General features: G+C 46.2%; 1 protein-coding gene across 1 annotated transcript in view; it reads right to left on the bottom strand.

The window, feature by feature from the left end:
* Positions 1-6,354: 6,354 nt before the first annotated feature.
* Positions 6,355-21,376, bottom strand: part of RHBDD3 (rhomboid domain containing 3) — a 154,869-nt gene continuing 139,847 nt past the window's right edge. Inside the window, exons 5-6 of the mRNA XM_085634476.1 lie at positions 19,292-19,633; positions 6,355-8,739 (exon numbers count right to left, since the gene is read on the bottom strand). Coding sequence (XP_085490602.1) covers positions 8,520-8,739; positions 19,292-19,633 — 562 coding nt within the window. The 3' untranslated portion in view covers positions 6,355-8,519. The remainder of the gene's footprint in view (positions 8,740-19,291; positions 19,634-21,376) is intronic.

Raw genomic sequence — 21,376 nt, 5'->3', positions numbered from 1 at the left:
GGTCGTCCAGAGTTAAAAGCGGCCAGGATGCAAGGCAGGATAAGCGAAGTTGTCGGGATTGCTGGTGGAGCCTCAAAGCTGCGCGCCCATCTTGGTCGGCAGCCTGGCCACGCCCCAAGATCAGCTAAGTTCACCATGTATTTAAAGAATTTCAAAAAAGGGTGGAAATGATCATGAGAAGACGCCACCATCAAAAATCAATGAAGAAAAGCCTAGCAACAGCCTCTCCTTTACCCCACATTATGAATCAAAGGAGAACTTTGATGCGCTAAACAGGAGACTTTGGCTACATTCACTTAAGTTCCAACCAAAGCTGGAGCACGTGAACTCGGCAGACATAGAAAGTGTCACTTTAATCACTCAGTCTGCATGGAGTAAGTCTGAAACATCAGCAATGAACTAGTACAAGCAATCAGATGCAGATTTGGTCTATGCTCCTAAGGATGTCCTAAAGGTGTGGAGGATTCATGTATAAATCTGGCTAAACTGCTCTATCCAACTCCTTTAATTCCATCAAAAGATATAAACTCAATAAAGGATACGTATATTCATGCTCCAGTCTTGAAAACGGCAAAAGGTCCCACAAATAAATTAATTCCAAGTAAGGATAAAAGTGTCAGGCGGATGGACACAGGCACAGCCAGCTAAACCAAGCCCGTGATAAACGATGATGAGGACAATTGGAACTGGTTATCTCAAGTACTTAACCCCTTGAGAAATCCAGTTCAACAACCGATCGTGAAACTTTGTCCCTAACACACCAACAAGAATCTAACAAGAACCCTAACACAAGACAGATCCCTTATATTTCGCCTCATGGAATGTTGCAGGCTTCCAAACGCTAAAAGATGATGGCATTATACACCTGACCATATATCACATCACAGTTTTTGCAGTCAGAGAATACGGTGCCTGGACCACCAGCCAATTACCGGCTTTTATTTCGCTTACAACCTGCGGGGTAAGCTCAGGGGTAAAAAGCCAGAACATGTAGTCGGTTAACAATATATATACTGCAACAAAGCTAGACCTTCATGTTAAAGAAATAGCAACTGAAAATGCAATTTATTTTGGCGGACAAGAAACCGGATAGCCCACCTCGGAACACAAGAGTTACCAAGAATAGTGCAGTAGTTCTAAATTGCAATTTCGTAAATCTCTCACTGTTTAGATATATAAAAGATCACAACATACTGAAATGTTTCGAAAGAGATCACTTCATTCAGGCAGCAAACCTGAAGGCTTGATTGAGGAAGACAGCCAGAGCATTGTTAATAGGTCAACTTACTGGTACACACAAAGTCTGAAAAGACCAAAATGGAGTACAAAGCTTTATAGTAAAAAAAAAAAACTGGAAATAGGAACGGAAGGCGCTCTAAATGGCAAGATTTATTGCATTTATTCTCAGACAATTTGCATGCTTGTGTGTGGACTGTGGTTGCTCTTTCTGTAATTACAGCTCTTTTGTGGACCCTAGGGGATTTTTGAAGACCACCCAAGGAAAGCTGCATAATTTATGGTATACCAATAGACTTAGATTCCCATAAAAAAGGGAAATAGCCAGACTTTCACATCAGAGCTAAAATTTAACACAGCCAAAACAAATTGTGCTGATGCAACATACTTCGAAACCCTTAGAAACTTCGATAAAAACTAAAGGAAGCATGTCAGGGAAGCCACACGGAAAGAGGAATATTGGGTCTCCGTACTTGCATTAACTCAAAACATTTCCTGGATAATCCAGCTATCAAAACTGCAGGAAACAATCTCTCTGCTATCATATGGGTGAACAATGTTGCTTCACTGCACTGCCAACACAGAGTTGCCAAAACAGAGTTAAAGCAGTCAGGAAGATAACATCACCAAATACAGGACCACTGGAATTATGCAACAGGGAATGACCACATTTTGCAGCAAGGTGGACTAAATTATTCTGCAGTAAAAATATGTGGCGTAATGCAACACAGTTTGTGATAGTAGGTCTTCATTAGTTCGACATTTTTATTCATGTTAACAATGTCTGGGCAACGTTTACACAGCATTAGTCAAACTTAGCAAAGGCCCTTCCACTGTGCACTAACACATTTTGTCACATTTTCTAGTAACTTTGATCAAACTATTTTTTTTGTTACAATCTGTAGATTATGCACCAGATGATGGATTATGGGGCAAATGTAGAAATCCATAATTGTGCAGAAATCACTACGGCTGCAAGACTGCATACTTTCAGTGGCCCTGACAAATACCTCAATTATGCATAAGGAGCTAGACGTGAATCAGTGGATTGTCAAATCTGTAGTAGAGTGCATCAGCAAAGGTCTGATGGTGTACTAAGACCAAGCGACCGCCCAGGTAGTGTAGCTGGGGCCGGATGGCCTCCCAACCTCCCTATATATGTCAAAGGAAGGGCATTGATTCTCCTAACTACATCCCTTATTTAACATTTGTTATTTCACAGGACTGCTGCCAACTTCCTAGAAAGGAATGATACTATACCCATTATAACAAGCATTAGCAAAATCAATAGGTTTTGCCTATGTGAGGTCTATTAATTATGTCAATGCTTTTTAGACATGTTGCACAACAGCACGAGCTGCTGTGCAACATGGCTTACATTTTTAGAAAGAATGCTATGAAGCGGACAGCGCTGACCACATCATAGTGCCTCTTTAAGCCATGTTGCACAGCAGCCCTCACTGCTGTGCAACATGTCTAAAAAACATTGACAAAACCAATAGTTCTCACATAGGTGAAACCTACTGGCTTTGCAAAATGATCATTTCCTACTGTCCCACGTTCGTCTACGACTCTGCAGGCACAGAGACACATCAAATGTTCGAAACAACTGGCTGAGCGCGTCATGTAAAACTGAATTCAAACCCACATGGCTGGCTCGTCTGACAATTAGAGCCCCTCTGGAAAGCAGCTAGTTTTAATTTTTTGATTGTGGTGTAAATTGATGTTTTTATTTGTACTTCATGTTAGTGCATGGAGTTATAGAGAGTTGAAAAACTGCAGTAGGCTTAGCGTCGTTGAAATGCTGCAATAACAGGGAAAGCGGAAATGGCAACAGTGTATGCCTTACAAATATTTTCTAAAAAATAATTTCATGCAAGTGAAACAACGGACAGAGGAGAAGCATGTGGGGGAAACAAAATAGACAACGGGAGGTTCTGAAACAAACAGCGGGGGAGGCAGCAGCAACAACAGACAGCGGGTGGAGGGAGGGGATGGGGAGACCGTAAAGTGCCATGCCAAAACTAAAAATAACAAGCATTTGCAATGCAATAGGTCTCGCATTTACATTATTTTGAGCTATTGACATTGTAAATGCCAATTTTTTTTTTAAATAAATAAAAGGCATTGTCATTTACAAAGCCAATAGCTTAAACTCTTGTTAGACCTATTGGCATTGTATTAGTTCAGTAAGTATAACATGAAAACAAATGGCATCCATATCAAACATGGCAAAACAGTGAAAATTATGTGGCATCACTCTTGCAAGACATTATCAATGAAAGGAGTTAAAAAGGTATTCTTCTCCAAGGGAGTGTTCTCGCTGGCGCTGCTGGCAGGCCCGGTGTTATGTGCCTGGCTGGGTGTGTTGTTATGTGCCCGGTCAGTCATTGTAGTTAACTCGCAAGGATCTATTACAGCACAGTAACAGCAAAGGCCTCATTGGAAATGCAAAGCCCTGTTTGGGGGCGGGAGGGGGGACCAAAAGTGTAAACAAAATGTGTACCAATACCCGTAATCTGAGCATTCCCCAAGTGTTGTTGCCCCTCCCCCACCCAGCATCATGCAACTACTCATGTCTTCTGCTCCGACCCGACCCAGCCCTTCCCTCCCATTCCGAGCCCCCTCCATCCCCGACCTGCCCACGCTCCTCTGCTGTCCCGTCCCGATCGCCTGCTAAAGAAATAAAATAAAGGCGCGGCTCACCAAACTCTTTTTTTCAATATTTTATACTTTTAGTAAGCTGGTAGCATGTTGCCTGTGCCGCACTGCTTATTAAAATAATAAAATATTGAAAAAGTAGAGTTTGGTCGAGCCGCGCCTTTGTTTGGAGTGGGGTGAGGCAGGGTTTGCAGAGAGCCCAAAATGAGTTTGGTGAGCAGCGCTGTGTAAAAGAAAGGCGCGGTTTGTTAAATTTTATTTTTTCTATAGTTTATGATTTTAGTAAGCAGCGCAGCATGGTGTATGTGCCGCGTTGCTTATTAAAAACATAAAATATAATGGTACTCCAATACTTGAAAAATGAAACAGAATTTTCAAACTCCAAGAGTCGGAAGGCCGACACAGCACAGTGGAGATGAGGCATGCAGGCAGGCAGGCAGGCAGCACTTACCGCTGGCGGGCGCACTAGGCTCTCCGGAGCAGCCTCGGGGCACGAATGGTTCGGGGCATACTCGCACACAAAACGTGCAGAACAAAAGTAAAGGCGGGCTAGCGAGTGATAAAACTCGGGGACGTGTTTATTCATGCTAGAGAATGGGGGTGTTGCAGGTTTCAATTCTGGCAAAGCCAACTTAGAGTTTTAGTCTCCTGGGGCAACTGTAACTAGCACCACGGAAGGGCACATATTTAACAGTTTTTACTCACAGCGCCACACAATGATACTTATACAAAATGGTGTCCCCGAAGGACACGTACAACACTGTGGGAGAGTAAGTGTCTAGTTACATGCCCCTGTAAGGAACAAAAGGCTGGGTCAGCTGGATTAAACGTTTAAACTTATGGGGACGGACAAACGCATACACACACACACCACTATAACCGGAGCGCAACCGACTGAGCTGCAAACAACTCAATACATTTGTCACACCCCCAGGAGTGCACACCGGCACCCCCCAGCAGAGCGTAGGCATGCATGCAGGCCCCAGCAGAGCAGAGGCATGCATGCAGGCTCCACACACCCCCAGAAGTGCACACTGCCCCCCCCCAGCAGAGCGGCGACAAGGCATGCATGCAGGCTCACACCCCAGCAGTGCACAGAGGTACATCACGCACTTCCCCCTCCCCCAGCAGAGTAGAGACCAGGCAGGCAGCACTCACTGCCGGCGGGCGCACTGGGCTCTCCAACGCAGCCTCAGGGCACAAATGGTTCGGGGCACACTCGCACACAAACCGTGCAGAACAAAAGGAAAGGCGCAGCCCGCCATATGCAAAGCTACTGCTCGGCATGCTGTGCTCCCTCAAGTTGCCATTGTGCAAATCAAAGAAAAACCAGCACAGAATCTTGCCAAATTGCATAACGGGAGCTTGTTAAAGTGCGGCCGCGAAAGTGAAAGTGATCAAACATCAAAGCGGCCGAGCGGCCGCTTAAGTGAAAGACAACGAGTGCTTTCAGGCTGCCAAATGGTGCGCGCGCCCGGAGCACATGCACTGTAGTTGGCGGCCTGAAAGCACTCGTTTGCACTTCCAAAAGTGCTTACTATAAGTCTCGCCAGAGCAGCGCTAAAGCGCTGTCTCAGGGAGACCTAAAAAGTATATGGAGCAGAACATGGCCAGTGGAAGAACACTGACCGCAAACAAGAAGCTGTGCTAGGTCCATGCCTCACAGCAGGACAGAAGCCTCGAAAAGAACGCAGGAGGAGGTGAGCAACCGGCAGAAAGCAAGAGGCGTGACCAGTAAAAAGCAAGGGAACAAGAGTGATGTGGAAGCCACCCAATGATAAGTATCGGTAAGTAATGGGCAGACTCTAAGCCAGTTTTTAAGATAAAAAAAAAATTACAATAGCTTTCACTGAGGCGCATTCGCGCTGTAGGCGAAACCTAAAAAGGGCTCAAGGGATGAGCCTTCAAAATAGAGAATGGGCACTTCCTAGATACAGAGGCAAAATGATATGCCTCCCTACTATTAAAAGACATTTCCAAATGGGCCTATGATAGCAACGTTATACCATGGCACCAAACAGGCTTTAGGGACAATAGTGCCACATGGATCAATGCCATCGATCACATCATGACCCTTCAATGTTAAGTCAACATGTTACATCAGCATCACCAGAAACGTTATGTCTGTGACCTTTAAGCCTGTTTCACTGATTAGAGAACCGCCGCGGACAATATAAATAGAAACAGACTTTGGTACAAGCCGAGTTCATAGGTGATATAACATACACTGGTAAAGGTCAAACAGTCATTCTACATGAATACCTGGATACAGGTGAAGCCTAGCAACAACACATCCCTGAAAAGAAACTATATATTAAAAGAGGCCTCAAAAAGTTTTGTATTTTAACCCCAATCTTATTAAATCCCTACATTTTTTATGTCATTAAAGCTTTAGCTAACCACAGAGCTTGTGCATCTAAGATTGAAGGTTTAATAAATCCAATGCCTCTGCATGCAGATGATACAACAAATTTTTATTAAACAAGTGGTATCGTAAATGCCTTAAAAACTAACTACATGATAACTATCTGACAACAGATTATGACAAATCAAATGTCCTCATTTTTAGTAAACAAAAACACAAAAAGTCATTGGCAAATGAACAAAGGACAGATTGTGAAGACCTCCTGCAACAAATACCTGGGGGTCTCGTTCCAAACAGGGAGCTGTGCCCAGCAAGGCAACGTCCTTCATGTTTGATCTGTTGATACTGGCAAACAAATTGAGTTAAACCCGTTTGATGTCATCAAGGCAAAGTTCATGCTGTCATTAGCCTCCAACTGCGAGGTGTTCCCAGCACCTGCGATCAGTTGGCTGGACACAATCCAATGGACCTTGTTTAAGCGGGTTTTCGCCCTCCCTTCTTCTACCTCAGCGGCCCAAATTCAACTAGAATTCAACGTGATAAAACTGTCTCATCAACAAACAACTTATATTTTAAGTGTTCGGCAAACATATAAAACTGCAAAGTAAGGTTTGTTAAAATAGTTGTTATGGCCAAAAGTCAGGAAGCGGTTGAAAATGAACCATATCAATCTTTTTAGTTCTCACAATCTACTCCAAACGCACAAAGCTTGGAAATCTTACTTCATTCGCTATTTTTAGCTGATTTATAATGGTTTTAATTTCCTTATATATGCATATATGAGCTTTTGTAATTTTTTTTATCAACTGTGCAATAAAGAATGCCCACTCCAGATATGCCTCGATCACCGAAATATGCATGGAGAATATGTGGGCCACCACATTCCTCTCTTGGGGGTGCCTTTGAGTGAGATGCAGTTTGGCCAGAAGTTCAATGAAACCTTCTTTATCTAAGACTTAATTGTTTGATGGTGCCTTCTCCTCCTTCTGATTTTCACTTGTGTAGAACTTACCCATGAGAGGACAATGGGCCAAGACGCCGGTGTTGAGATAAAGCTGCCTTTATGAGGACTCTGTTACTCCTTGCCCATATGTCATATGCAGATATCAATTCAATATTCTTTCCCTGACCTCTCATTTATAGCCTTAACTGGACGTCTCAGCTCTACCATGTTCAGTCTAAGGTATGGAGACTCATCTGTGCCACAGACATCAGAGGGAGTATGCTAGGTTCATCTGTGCTACTAGGAGCCAGAGGTAGCGGGGGAGTGTCACAATGCCTTGTGCAGGCCCTGGCGGCCTAGGGTGCTCATCTGAACTATGGACTTCAGAGGAAGCTTGGGAAGACTTGCTTGGCACTGTGGGTAGTCAGAGAGAACTTGAGAGACTCATGTACCAATGTGTTACATGCTTACGTAGAAGGTGCCTTGGAAACTTACCTCTGCCTTGAGCAGTGAGAGGGGTCTTCAGCAATACATATGGGCCATGTACAGGGAGAGTGGACCTGGCAGACACCCTGGATGGAGGATCGAAGACTGGCCAGTGCCGTTGGTTATCAATTCACCTGGGCCATGGGCAGCCTACAGAAGCATGGAAATCTCACCTTTGCCATGGGTGGTCTGAGTGTTTTGTAGACTCACCTGCATCCTGAGCAATATTAATGTGCTGTTGGTGCCTCACTTCGTGCCGTGAGCTGTCGGTGAATCCCACTTTAGTCGCCTACCTTCCCTGGTGCTAAAGGAGGTTTCGAGGAACTCACATGGGCATTGGGTGGTCAGCGGCGACTTGGGAATTCCAACTCTTGTCTAAGTGATTGGAGTCAGCTGAGGAGGCATCTATCTCCATGTCGGTACAAGAAATGTTTTTAAAAGACACTGATTATTTTTTATGCACACACAGCATGAAAGAAAATAGGGCACACAAGCATTACTTGTGTTATAGGCCAGACGTTCTGCTACTGTCTCCTTCTATCCCATGTGTCACCTATCTGAATTAAGCAGCGTGTGATGAAGATAACATCTAAGGCTCCATGCGGGGTTTGTTAACCTCAGTGAAGCACTGAAATAAAGCGCCATTATTGCAGTCACTTTACAAATGCTGGTAACACTTCTATTACCTTTCCTTACGCTGGTCTCTACCTCCATCAGTTCCCTAAATCTCTTTAATGGTTTCCTCTCCTAGCACAATTATAGATGGTCTTGAGGCCCCTCTTCTTGCGGCTTCTTGACCACAATGTTGTCCAACAGTAGTGCACATCCTTAATCTCCAGTCAGATTATGAGGGTCCTGAAGTCTGGAAAGTCTCTCTGATTCTCTGTGCTCTCCAGAGAAGTGCAACTTTGCATCTGTTGTCACAACAGCTTCCTCTCCCACCTGACCTCCAACCAGCAGCGAAACTGCACCCTCCACCTTGCCTGTCGCTGCCAAGGCCACCACCGCCTGTTGGGTGGAGAAGCCCATCTTCTCAAGCTGCTGCAATCTAGGGTGGGAAGAGGGAGTAAGAGAAAAAGTGAAAAAACAGTGGTTTTACGTGATTAAAACAATGAAAAAATGAACCAGTTTTGCATTGTTCGGAAATTTGAAGGAAATAATTTATCTTTACCAGACACGAACCAACAGCAGCAAAAAAGAACACGTAACTAGCATTTTATGAGCTAGTTCTCTTTTTTACTGCTTATCAACGCTATACTGATTTATTTATAATTATTAGAGATCATAGTACTAACAACTTACTGTTGCTCCTCGTAGTATAAATGAGCCTGCAGTGGGGCCAAACTGCTTTGTCGCTTCCTAGCATCCTCTTCTTTGGAGAAAGGTTCTCAGGTCCGAGCACCTCCTTACCCTAGTCAAAGACACACCTAGCACCCCCTAGAAACTGGGTCCCTCCATCTGAGTCACAGCCTTCTGGCTCCTCTGAGATCCACCTTACCAACAGCAGCTGCAACTACGCATGCAAAACCCCCCCGTAAAAGCAAAAACGCCTCTTCTAAAACTACCACACAGCTTCATGCAGTGCCTATCTCCCTTAGCCTCATTGGGAGACCCCTTACAGAACAGTGCCCTGACCCCTAAGGAGTATTCCAGTGGCGACACACGTGGCAGCACAACATGGAGTCTTTCGCTCTCCTCCACCGAGGATAGGCCCTTTCTTCTTTAGATTAGGAGAACAGTTCTTCTTTAATGTTCCTGTGATTCCACCACTCAATCACAAACCCTGATTTAATTCCAGAAAAGAAAAGACTCTCTCACCACAAGGGGGCAAAACTCTATGTAAGGTAAGCAAAGCGATACATCCACAGGAATGGGACAGATAGGAACATTAAAAAAAGAGGGGTCCGAAAGACCCTAGCAGGTCCCTGTTTTATCTTTGTAGTAGCTCAGACACGCTTATTCCATAAAGTGAGCACCAAAGGCCTACACTGGGAGTTTCTACATCATAATTAAGAATATATGTTGAATCCCAACATATGAGGGGACTGTCCATGGCCCATTTAAATCTGATAACACATGTAAAAAACATCTGTAGCACAACTATATAATTAAAGCCCTCGACTCTGAGTACTTTCATTGACACTTTTTTATGCATACTTTGGGTAAAGAACCAAGAAGAGTCTGCACAGGCCCTCTTCCGCATTAAAGATAAGCTGGTAAATGTGGTTATCTCGCTTCTCGCCCATGTCTTTAAGAAGGACGAAGAAGAATTATCCAGGGAAGATATCCTGAACCCCTCACTCTGAATACAGACAAATTCGGGAAAAGATAAGATGACTATCAAGTACTCAGCCCTCCATTCCTTGATGACCTGCAGCAGCCATTCAAGATGGATATGGAGAACCCTGTAGGCTCACATGGGGACAGGTCTTCACTCTATTGAACCCTTCAATAAAATTTAAAAAAATAGAAGAACCTACCTGTAAAGTCACTTACATTTTATATTTTTACTGCTGGATATTTCTCTGTGGATATTTTATCTTTGCGCTATTACTCATCTTGAGAAAAATCCCCACGCATCAAATTGGATGTAGTATGTTCTTAAACTCTGCTGCCCACAAACAAGATGGCAAAACTCCATGGACAAATTAGTTTACTTAACTTGATAGTTCTACAGTTGTTTGCCATGTGATTGGTCTAAGACAGGTTTATCCCCTATTGTGATAATTACTGTTTCTAATGAGTGAAGTATAAAGTTCTAATAAATACTCAGTAGCAATCGTGTTTAATCCAAGACCTAACCAGGGTGTGTTGGACCGTGTACTCACATAAATGGTCTGCTCCAGTGTGCAAGTCACACTAGCAGAACCTAAACTGTTCGCACTAGCTTTACTTAAGCTTCACAGAGATTACATGCCTGTCCAACAATCAATCCCAATACGTTTTTAAGCACCATATGGCCAATAAAACAATGTCCCAGAATCACCTACCCATATGGGTAGAAATGGAGGATCCTCTGCGTCTTCTAGGAGAAAGAAATATTGCTCATTTGATTTATTCAAGAAATCTGGCCTTGTGGCCCTTGGTGGACTGCTACGGAAACCAAATTGAACTACCCGTCTATTGCGTTAAGCTACACCAGCAACCACTGGTGTTCTCATTGCCTCGGGCTAGCCTCCCGCATTGTGGGGCACCAAGTCCCATTCATTCGGAGGAAAGCTGAATTTCTTTTAAATTGTACAATGGTGGGAACTGTACTAAGGACTTATTGCGGCCTAACTTTCCTACTTGGACAGCGTCATTGCATGGCATATAGTCTACCAATGGAGACAAATGGACGGTGCCCTATTGACCTCCCCTGTATTTGAGAACACAGCAAGTGCCTGCTGAAAGACATAGGCTGTCTTAATAATAGTTGGCCGAGCCATAGAACACTCGGGGGCTACACAGCCCTTCCCCCTCAGTACTGATGTCGGGTTCTATGCCATTGTGGGTGCACCTCAGGAGTGCTTGGTTGGCTGAAAGGGGACACAGGCCAAGTAGATTTGGGGACACCATGGAAGATGTCCCTGTGCCGCTCCCCTTTTCCCCATGTGAGAGATGGAGGTCAGGTTTGCCACGCTCATCATGGTGGACCCTCTTGGCCATCCTATCTACACAAATAATCCCCTGGAGGCAGCTACTTGGAATCTGCTTATCTCAACATCATCTAGACCACACCCCAGAGTCTCAGTCATCTGCAATGTAAGCTGTAAAAATGACCACTGATCACACCTTTCACTATTTTCGCGCTAATTTTGCCCTGGCAAATCAATCAAATACAATTTAATTACCTATAGATTCATATCTATAATTAGTTGGCATGGAACAATGGAGATGTGTGAATCACTGGACCCCTATCTGGTTTGCTTTAGTTCCAGCTGCATGTACTGAAGATAGGTGGTGGCTCCCCGTTGATGGGTATTTGGGAAACGGCATTTACAACGTGGACGGAGCCCCACGTTCCGTTACCGCGCAAGCGTTACCATGCTTGCCTTTACCATGCACATGTGTGGTAAAGGCAGCCAGTACTCTAGATTCAGGGGAGATGGGTGGGGAGAATGAAAGGATTGGGACGAGACTTGGTAAGTAGTGCTGGGTGCCAGGTTTTAAGACTCAGGGCAGGGGGGAGAGGTAGTTTTTAGGGCTGGGAGTTGGTTTTAGGGCTCAGGGCGGGGGGCTGGAGTTCTTTTAGGACTGGGGTCGAGGTTGTTTTTGTGGCTGGGGCTGGGTTTTAAGGCTCAGGGTGGTGTGCTGGGGTCGGAGTCGTTTTTAGGGCTGGGAGTAGGTTTCAGGGCTCAGGGCGGGGTGCTGGGATCAGGGTAGTTTTTAGGGCTGCATTTTAGGGCTAAGGGTCGGGGTAATTTTTGTGGCTGAAGGGAACGGTCGTTTGCAGGGCTGAGGTGTGATCTTTACCACGCAAATGCCTTTACCAATCATGCCTTTACAACAAAATTTGTTGTAAAGACATCCGTTGTACAGACGCAGTCATAGTAAAGATCACGTTGTTAAGGCATGTGATATAATCGCCTGCATGTTTCCGTCATACAACCTGGGTATTTCTGCCTATCAAAAGGGTAAATTATGTCAGGACACCTGCTTCCAACAGTTATTTTGGCCTTTTTGTGAACACTTATTTGAACTGCCTGCAAAAGAATAGTTGTTTTTGACTAAATGTAACCTGCTACCTTAAACCTATCATTATAATAATCTACTATAGTTAAAGTGGATGCTTATGAATTGTAAATGGTCCTATGTAAAGTCACCTGAACGTCCGCTCTTGTCATTCTTTTAACTTCTCTGTTTGCTTCTATGTAATCAATCAATCAATCAATCAAGGCATTTATAGAGCGCGCTACTCACCCGGAGGGTCTCAAGGCGCTTCGGGGGGGGTAAGGTGCCGCTACTGCTCGAACAGCCAGGTCTTGAGTTTCTTCCTGAAGGAGAGGTGGTCTTGGGTCAGGCGAAGGTCGGTCGGGAGGGTGTTCCAGGTCTTGGCGGCCAGGTAGGAGAAGGACCTTCCTCCTGTTGTCGCTCTTCGGATGCGGGGGACGGCGGCGAAGGCGTGGTTGGTCGATCGAAGGTGGCGTTTGGGAGCGTAGAAGTTGAGGCGGTTGTTGAGGTAGCTCGGGCCTTGGTCGTGTAGGGCTTTGTGTGCGTGGGTGAGGAGACGGAAGGTGATTCTCTTGTTGACGGGGAGCCAGTGCAGGTCTCTCAGATGTCCGGAGATGTGGTTGCGTCGGGGGATGTCGAGGATGAGTCTGGCTGAGGCGTTCTGGATCCGCTGGAGTCTCTTCTGGAGCTTGGCGGTGGTTCCGGCGTAGAGGGCGTTGCCGTAGTCCAGTCGGCTGGTGACGAGGGCCTGGGTGACAGTCTTCCTAGTCTCGGTGGGGATCCACCGGAAGATCTTCCGTAGCATGCGCAGGATGTTAAAGCAGGACGCGGAGACGGCGTTGACTTGTCTGGTCATGGAGAGGGAGGAGTCCAGGATGAAGCCCAGGTTGCGTGCGTGGTCTGTCGGTTTGGGTGCGGTGCCCAGGGCGGGGGGCCACCATGAGTCGTCCCAGGCGGAGGGCGAGGAGCCCAGGATGAGGACTTCCGTCTTGTCTAAGTTCAGTTTCAGGCGGCTGGTCGTCATCCACTCGGCTACGTCTTTCATCCCTTCGTGGAGGTTGGTTCTGGCGGCGGCTGGGTCGTTGGTCAGGGAGAGGATCAGCTGGGTGTCGTCGGAGTATGTACTGTTGCTTGTACGTGTCCTCGACCCACTGAAATTAGGGTGTGGATCGAAACGTCACCACTGGAGTAGCGATTATTCAGCATATATAGGATCAAATTCAGAATCAGTATTTGTACCGAACTGGGCATCAGAATTGTGGCTATCCCTATTTGCATATATGCCTCATATTTTATTGTTCACACCAAAGCACCTATGAGCACTGCCCTGTCTGCACTTTTTTTTTTATCTAAAAAGCACCTCCTGGGAGAATAAATATTATGGTCAATGTTGATATCTAATGTTTGAGAGGACTCTTCTATTTTACCTTCATGAGAGTTTATGAATGTGACCCATGGAACCAATTGTCTTATTTTTACAGTATACTCAGGTTCCGATTTTGGGCATAAAACGTTGAGTCCTGTGTATTTTTCTATATGAAAGAGCAGCTTGTACTTCTCCGGCAGACTCTCAGATTTGGCCTCAATGAGTTTCCTTTTTGCCGTCGTCCTGCCTTTAATAGCTTGCCATGTGTCTTGTTTTATCTATTCTTTCCTCTGCGTTGTCATGGACCCCAGGTATGGTTCACATATATTGAAGAGACTCCTTCCCATTTCTTGCTGACTGCGTCTGACTCAGACGTATCTTCCGTGCCTACCAGGAGTTGGAACCTGTTTTTGATTTGTAGGAATGAATGTCTACTCGGTCTTGGGGTTCTGTAATTTTGCCACATCGAAGTGCTGTCATCCTGATGTTTGGAGTTCTGTTTTTCTGAGCTTCAGCTTCATACGAGCGGTCACTCGATGGGGATTACTATTGACGTCAGCTGCCCTCCTCACTCTAACGTCTTGCAGTGAGCATCTCAAGGTGCGGCTTATCATCAAGTGGTCAGTCTGATTTCTATCTATGCCACTGGATGAGCACCAAGTTCATTTGTGAATATCAAGAGAGTCCCTGCCCATGACCAGATCATATGTGGCACAAAATTTCAACAGTCTTTCTCAATTGTTGCTAATTGTTCCACAACTTTTCTTTCCCATGGCTCAGTCATGGTTCCTGTTGTCATTTGCCACTTTAGCATTCAAGTCTCCCATCACAATCTTCAGATTGTTGGCATGGTTTCAAGCTCAGGTTGCAACTATTTGTAGAATATTTCCTTGACTGTTTCCTCTGTGTCATTTGTTGGAGCATAGTAATGGATAATGGTGGTTTCTGATGTGTCTGCCTTTAAACCTGACTGTCATGAGTCTGCTATTGACTAGTTTCCCCTCAATTAGGCATTTCTTTGTCCCCTTGCTCAGGATGATAGTTACTCCTTCGTGATGTTGGTCATCGTCCCTTCCCAAGAACAGTATAATTCCTCCTGTTGTGGTCTTTAATCTGCCAGATCAATCAATCACTTAATTTGTAAAGCGCGCTACATACCCGCAAGGGTTTCAAGGCGCTGGGGGGGGTGGGGGGAGAGGGTGCTGCTGCTACTGGTCGAAAGCTTGGACGAGGCTCCGGCGTAGAGGGCGTTTCCGTAGTCGAGTCTGCTGCTGACTAGGGCCTGGGTGACTGTTTTCCTCGTGTTTGTCGGGATCCATCTGTAGATCTTGCGGAGCATGCGGAGGGTGTTGAAGCAGGTGGAGGAGACTGCGTTGACTTGTTTGGTCATGGTGAGTTTCGAGTCGAGGATGACTCCCAGGTTGCGTGCGTGGTCGGTAGGGGCCGGGGGGGTCCCCAGTGATGCGGGCCACCAGGAGTCGTCCCATGCTGAGGGGTTGGACCCGAAGATGAGGATCTCCGTTTTGTCTGAGTTCAGCTTAAGTCGGCTTTCCTTCATCCAGTCGGCGACGGCCTTCATTCCCTGGTGGAGGTTGGGTTTGGCGGTGAGAGGGTCCTTGGTGAGGGAGAGGATCAGCTGCGTGTCGTCGGCGTAGGAGATTATGTTGAGGTTGTGCTGTCGGGCGATGCGTGCTAGTGGTGCCATGTAGACGTTGAACAGTGTGGGTCTGAGGGAGGATCCCTATGGGACGCCGCAGATGATCTCGGAGGCCTCGAACCAGAATGGGGGGGAGGCGGTCTCTCTGAGTTCTGCCGGAGAGGAAGGAGGTGGTCCAGTCCAAGGCCTTCTCCCGGATCCCTGCGTCTTGGAGGCGCGTACGTAGTGTGTGGTGGCAGACGGTGTCGAAGGCAGCGGAGAGATTCCAGAGGATGAGGGCCGCCGTCTCACCGTTGTCTAGAAGGATCCTGACGTCGTCTGTGGTGGCGATGAGGGCGGTTTCGGTGCTGTGGTTGCTGCGGAATCCTGATTGGGAGGGGTCCAGGATGTTGTTGTCTTCGAGGTGATGGGTGAGCTGGATGTTAACTATCTTCTCGATGACCTTTGCTGGGAACGGAAGCAGGGAGATGGGCCGGAAGTTCTTGAGGTCGCTTGGATCCGCCTTGGGTTTCTTCAGTAGGGCGTTGATCTCTGCATGCTTCCAGTTCTCAGGGAATGTAGCGGTCTCGAAGGAGAGGTTGATGATGTTGCGCAGGTGGGGTGCGATGGAATTGCTGGCTTTGTTGAAGATGTGGTGCGGGAGAGGGTCGGACGGGGATCCGGAGTGGATTGTGCCCATGATCTTGATCGTGTCCTCGATGCTCACGTTGGCCTAGGTTGTCGGGGAGTCTTGGACGGTGGGGTGCGGTGGGTCCGGTGCGGCGAGGCCCGTAGGGGTTATCCGGGGTTTGAAACTGTCATGGATGTCGGTGATTTTTCGGTGAAAGAAGGTGGGGAGGGAGTCGCACAGGGCTTGCGATGGCGGGATGTCGTTGGCGCTGGGGTTGGACAGTTCCTTCACAATGTTGAAGACCTCCTTGCTGTTGTGTGCGTTGTTGTCAAGGCGGTCTGTGAAGGAGGTCCTTTTGGCGGTCCTGATGAGGTGGTGGTGGCTGCGGATGGCATCTTTGTGGGCAGTGCGGCTGTCCAGCGTCTTGTCGCTATGCCATATGTTCTCCAATTCCTGGCAGGTGCGCTTTGAGGCGAGGAGTTCCGGGGTGAACCAGCTGGCCTCGACTTCGGCGGCGATCAGTACACCTCAGCGGGGGTGCAGGCGGAGCTGCAGCGCGGGGGGGGGGAGCGACCTACCAGGAAGGTTCCACCTAGTTATGTTGACCCTCAGGATGTGCAGGTTGTAGCCCCTCATCTCGGAAGTTACTTGAACCAACTTTCCTCTATCATAAATAGTCTGTATGTTACAGGATAAGATTCTGATCTAGCACCTGGCGCTCAGAACGTTCGGCATCCTGAGAGTCATTTCCTTGCGGCTTTGACTACATTCAATCATATATGTCTCATGCAAAGACTCTGAAAGTCCCTCGTGAGCAGAAGATTTAGTGGTTCTTGCTGCCACTTCCGTAACAAATGCTTTTTATGGGACAAGTTTATTAGCATTGTGTCCAACACCCAACATGGAAGACAAGTAGATTGCGCTTCGTCTGGTCTCTACCCTTTAACCTGCCCGTCTTGGGCAACCCGACCAGGAGACTAAGCTCCCTACAGCATAGCTTTCTAAATCACTGAGACAAGCAAGCTCCTAGAACACTTCAAGCCAGCCAAGAAGAGGAGGCAGAAGGAAGGTTTTTAAAATCTCGAAGATAGTCAGTGGTAAATCTTGTGCAATTTACAACACCCCTATCATGGGCAAGCAACAGAGAAAGAGCTGGAATCGCACTAGGTCGAGCACTTCAATGAAGTCTTGAACAGACTAGGACCAACAAGTGAAGAGGCGATCCAAGAAGCTGAGACACACCTGGATGTGAACACCGACCCACCACAGACAGAACAAATTGTTACTGTCATCCAATCTCTCAAGAGCGGAGAAGCTCCTGGCCAAGATATGATATGGCTTAAGCGCCGTGATATCCCTCGGGATGAGTGATGCGCTCTACAAATACCATAAATAAATAAAAATAAATAAATAAAATGTTCAAGGCAGGCCCTCAAACATCAGCCAAGATCATCCAACCATTGTTTACATCCATTTGCTTGGGAAAGAAAGTACCAGATGACTGGAACCAAAACATCATCGTCAAGATTCCAAAGAAGGGAGCGTTAACCAACTGGCATAGAATCATTGTTCTGTCAATCCCAAGTAAAATCCTGGCAAAAATCATTATATGGTGCATTTCTGATGCTGTGGACAAGCGTTTTGGAAAAGAAGAGGTTGCGTTCTACAAGGTGTGTTGATTAGATCCTTACACTATACAACATTGGCAGAGGCAACTATACATCAACTTCACTGATTCGGAGAAAGCCATTTGACAGTATCCACCACAACAACCTCTGGAATACACAAAGAACATATAGCATACCGCTGCAGCTAATTCTTCTCGTCAGGAGCTTCTATGATAATTTTACCCGCAAGGTGGGACATAGGGAGTATAGCTTCGAAATCATGAAAGTGTGTAAGAAAGGGATACGTGATGTCAGTATCGCTCTTCAACCTAGTCATTGGCTGGGTGATGCAATGCACAACTGAAGACCAAGGCAGAGGCATTAGATAGGCCTTATTCTCTACAATGGACCTTGAGTATGTAAATGACCTAGCATTGCTCTTTCACACACACCAGCATATGCAAGAAAAGATGTCTCGCCTCAACAGTTATGCACAGCAAATGGGCCTGAAGATCAACACGAAGAAATCAGAAGTCATTCCACTCAACATCCCAAAGATTTCACCAACAACGGTGGATTGAAACGACCTAGCCATGACTTAGGAGTTCCCCTACCAAGGCAGTAATATCACACATGATGGAGGGGCAGGCAGTGACATCAAGAACAGACTAAAGAAAAGCCAGGAATGCCTTCAGGATGCCGAACAAAGTGTGCAGGTCATCTCATTACAGCACCAACACCAAGCTGAGGCTTTACCAGAGCTGCGTTTTGTCCACACTCTGGTATGGATCAGAATGCTGTCCGATGATGAAAAGCAACATCACAAGAATGTCGGCCTTCCACACTAGTAACCTGAGAAGACTCTTTCACATTTTCTTGCTGTGAACCATCTCCAACTGCTCACCTGATGCAAGCAAGAGAACATGGACAACGTCATTATGAGAAAAAGATAGAGATGTATAGAACACACTATCAGAAAAGAACAAGACTCCGCTACAAGAACAGCTCTCCACTGGGACCAGTGAGTAAACGGAAGAGAGGCAGGCCAAAGAACTCCTGGAGACGAACTGTGGAAACAGGAACGAAGACCCTGAACCACAGCTGGGGCACCATACTGAAACTTGCCCACGACAGACAGAAGTGGAGGCCCTTTATTGCTGCCCTACATGCCAGTCGGCATTACGGGCTGAAGTGAATAGTAAGCAAAGCGCTTTGACCTCCATTGGGTCTAGCCCACACTATATATATTTAGAAATAAAACTCCAAAAATAAAATGAATAATTTTCCCAATGTAACTTGTCACGTTCTCCGACCACAATAGGTGAACGTCAACATGTGGGAGTGCCACCTTTAAAGTCTGTGCTATTGTCTGAAACATTTCATGTGGAAGAGAGGAATGGGATTCTTTGCGACCTTATCTGGAGAACTCTTGTCAATGCAAACACATAAACTAGCAAAATAACATGCATCTCGTTTGCACTTGAATGTGTCTGAGAGTAGAAAGAAGGGAGAATGATGGGGGCTGCCAAGTGTTAACGTTCGGCTGATTATCTTGAAAGAAGTTAGATGAAGATTCTGTGATTTTGTATTGTGGGGCACTCAAAGCCTGAAAGAATGGATTGCTTGGAAGTTCCTCTTTACTCATACCCTTTTGAGGCCCCTTTCCATTCTCAGCTTTCATCTTCCCACAGAAGCGGGTGAACTTACCGAAGTGCAGAGACCGAGGACTTGGGCAGCTTCAGTTCAGGGTCTTCTAATCCACTCTGCTGCAGAGAAGCCTCAATTCCAGCCTGCAGCATCTCCTCTTCCATTAGTGAGTTTTCCAGCACAGTCAGAGGAACATCTCCATGCCAGACAGGAGGAAGCCATGGAGGGGATGGGTGCACCGAAGTATGTGAGGGATCCCCAACATGGAAGAGAGGCTGCTGCATCCAGCTGCCAGCTGCACCGGGCCCACTGCTGGGAGGATCCTGCACCCCGCGGCTGCCTTGGAAGAATGGGGACGGCAGACCTTGAAATGAACTGGGCGATATCTCAGGCCCAGACAGCCTGTGGGTAAAGGAAGAGAGACATCAAGGACAGTAAGGAGGGGAAAAACTAGAGCAGAAACAGAATACTCACAAGAGTCAGAAGTTAAGAGTCTCCCCCATGCACCTTGTTATCCCTTTCCATTCCCTCCTCACCGGCTCCTTTTCCATTTTATGTATTTCAACCTCCCTCACTGCTTTAAATTTCCTTGCTTCTGTTCTGCCTCCTTCCTTCTTGCTCTTTGTGTTTCTTTACCCGTCCATCTCTTTCTCCTATACTTTTGACATCCTTCTCCCATCCTTTTGTCTCTTTCCTCTCTATGCATTTTCTATTCCGTTCTGTCCCGTTCCTTCTCCATCTGTCTCAAATAATGTATCTCTTGTTGCGACCCTATTTTGTTCACTGTCCCTGTATATGCCCTAGACTGTTCCATTTCATTCCACCTTCTTCCTTGCATTTCGCTCCTATACCTCCTCCCTTATCCCTTTCAACGTTTTCCTCTCCATCTCCCTTCTATAACTTCTTACTCTATCCCCGGCTCTCTGCCATAACACCTACTTGCCTTTTTTTCTCGCCATTTCCCTTACACATTTTACCTCTGTTCCTACCTATTTTGCATCTCCTCTCCATCAATCACCTATGCTCTGCTCTTTACCTCTGTATCTCTTCCTGTCCTTAGTATATATTATCTCCTACTTCTGCCTCCTTTCTTTTCGTTTCCCTCGTACACCTTCTCAGCTCATTTCCTTCCTAACTTCTTTCCTTGAATCTCCTCCATCTTTCCCTCTGCTCTTTTTCATTTCCAGCCCATTCCTCTTTGTTTCTGCCCTACACGTTCTCACTGTTCTTCCTTCTCTAACTACATTCACCTTGTGTTTCTCTCAAACCTGCCCCTTGCCCTTTCATTTCTTCCTTCTCCAGCCTTTGAATTTCTTCCTCTTATGACAAGGCACATCTTTTCTCCATCTATCAACCCTCCTGACCCTGTTATACGTTTATCCAAACACCTCTTTCTGTATTTGTCGTCTTTGTTTTGCCTCTCAAGTTCCTTTGCACACTACTTGCTCATTCCTTCTCACATTAAATTAAGGCAAGCTCGGAAGAGATGCTAATTCTAGAAGTAGGTTGGCACTCAATTTCCTCTTCGGTGTTTGGTTTGGTTCTTTAAGAGGTGCTCTGAGCCTAGTCAAGGCATTTGTTGTCCTTTATATTATACACTAAACTGCTCTTCCCTACATACGTAACTCACTTTCCTATATCTTTCTCACCCCCTCTGTTTTTGTTCTACCAATTTCATCTCTTTCCTTGTCCCACAGCAGGCCTCCGCTCCACACCGGTCGCAGTCTCCCCCACCTTACTTCAGAAAAATATATCAGGTGTCCACGGGGAAAGCTGCATACGCTGAACTATTAACCAAAACAAATAAAATGGAACACAACGAACTCAATAACTGGCAGGCCGGTTAATGTAAAGCCAAGAGGCAGAAGAGAAGAGGAAACAGTGAACCAACCGAAGAAACACTGGAACTCCTCCATGTGCTGGTCTGGATATGGTGCGACGGGAGGTAACGCACTGTACCTGGCAGCTGGTATGAAGACCTGATTAAAATGTAAATCAATTGAGACTTCTGCAGTGTCAGCCTGCCAACTATAGCAAAGAAAAACTGCAAGGGCTTCTGGGAGCTGTATCTAGGAGCTGTATCTAGTTTTCCTCTATCTCCTCCACTGTGTAGCCGTAAAATTGGCTGACTTTTCCTCAAACATC

Source organism: Triturus cristatus, chromosome 11 (assembly GCF_964204655.1).
Source record: "Triturus cristatus chromosome 11, aTriCri1.1, whole genome shotgun sequence".
NCBI classification, from domain to species: Eukaryota; Metazoa; Chordata; class Amphibia; order Caudata; family Salamandridae; genus Triturus; species Triturus cristatus.
The sequence above is the reverse complement of the archived record's forward strand: the minus strand, read 5'-3'. Positions and strand labels throughout refer to the sequence as shown.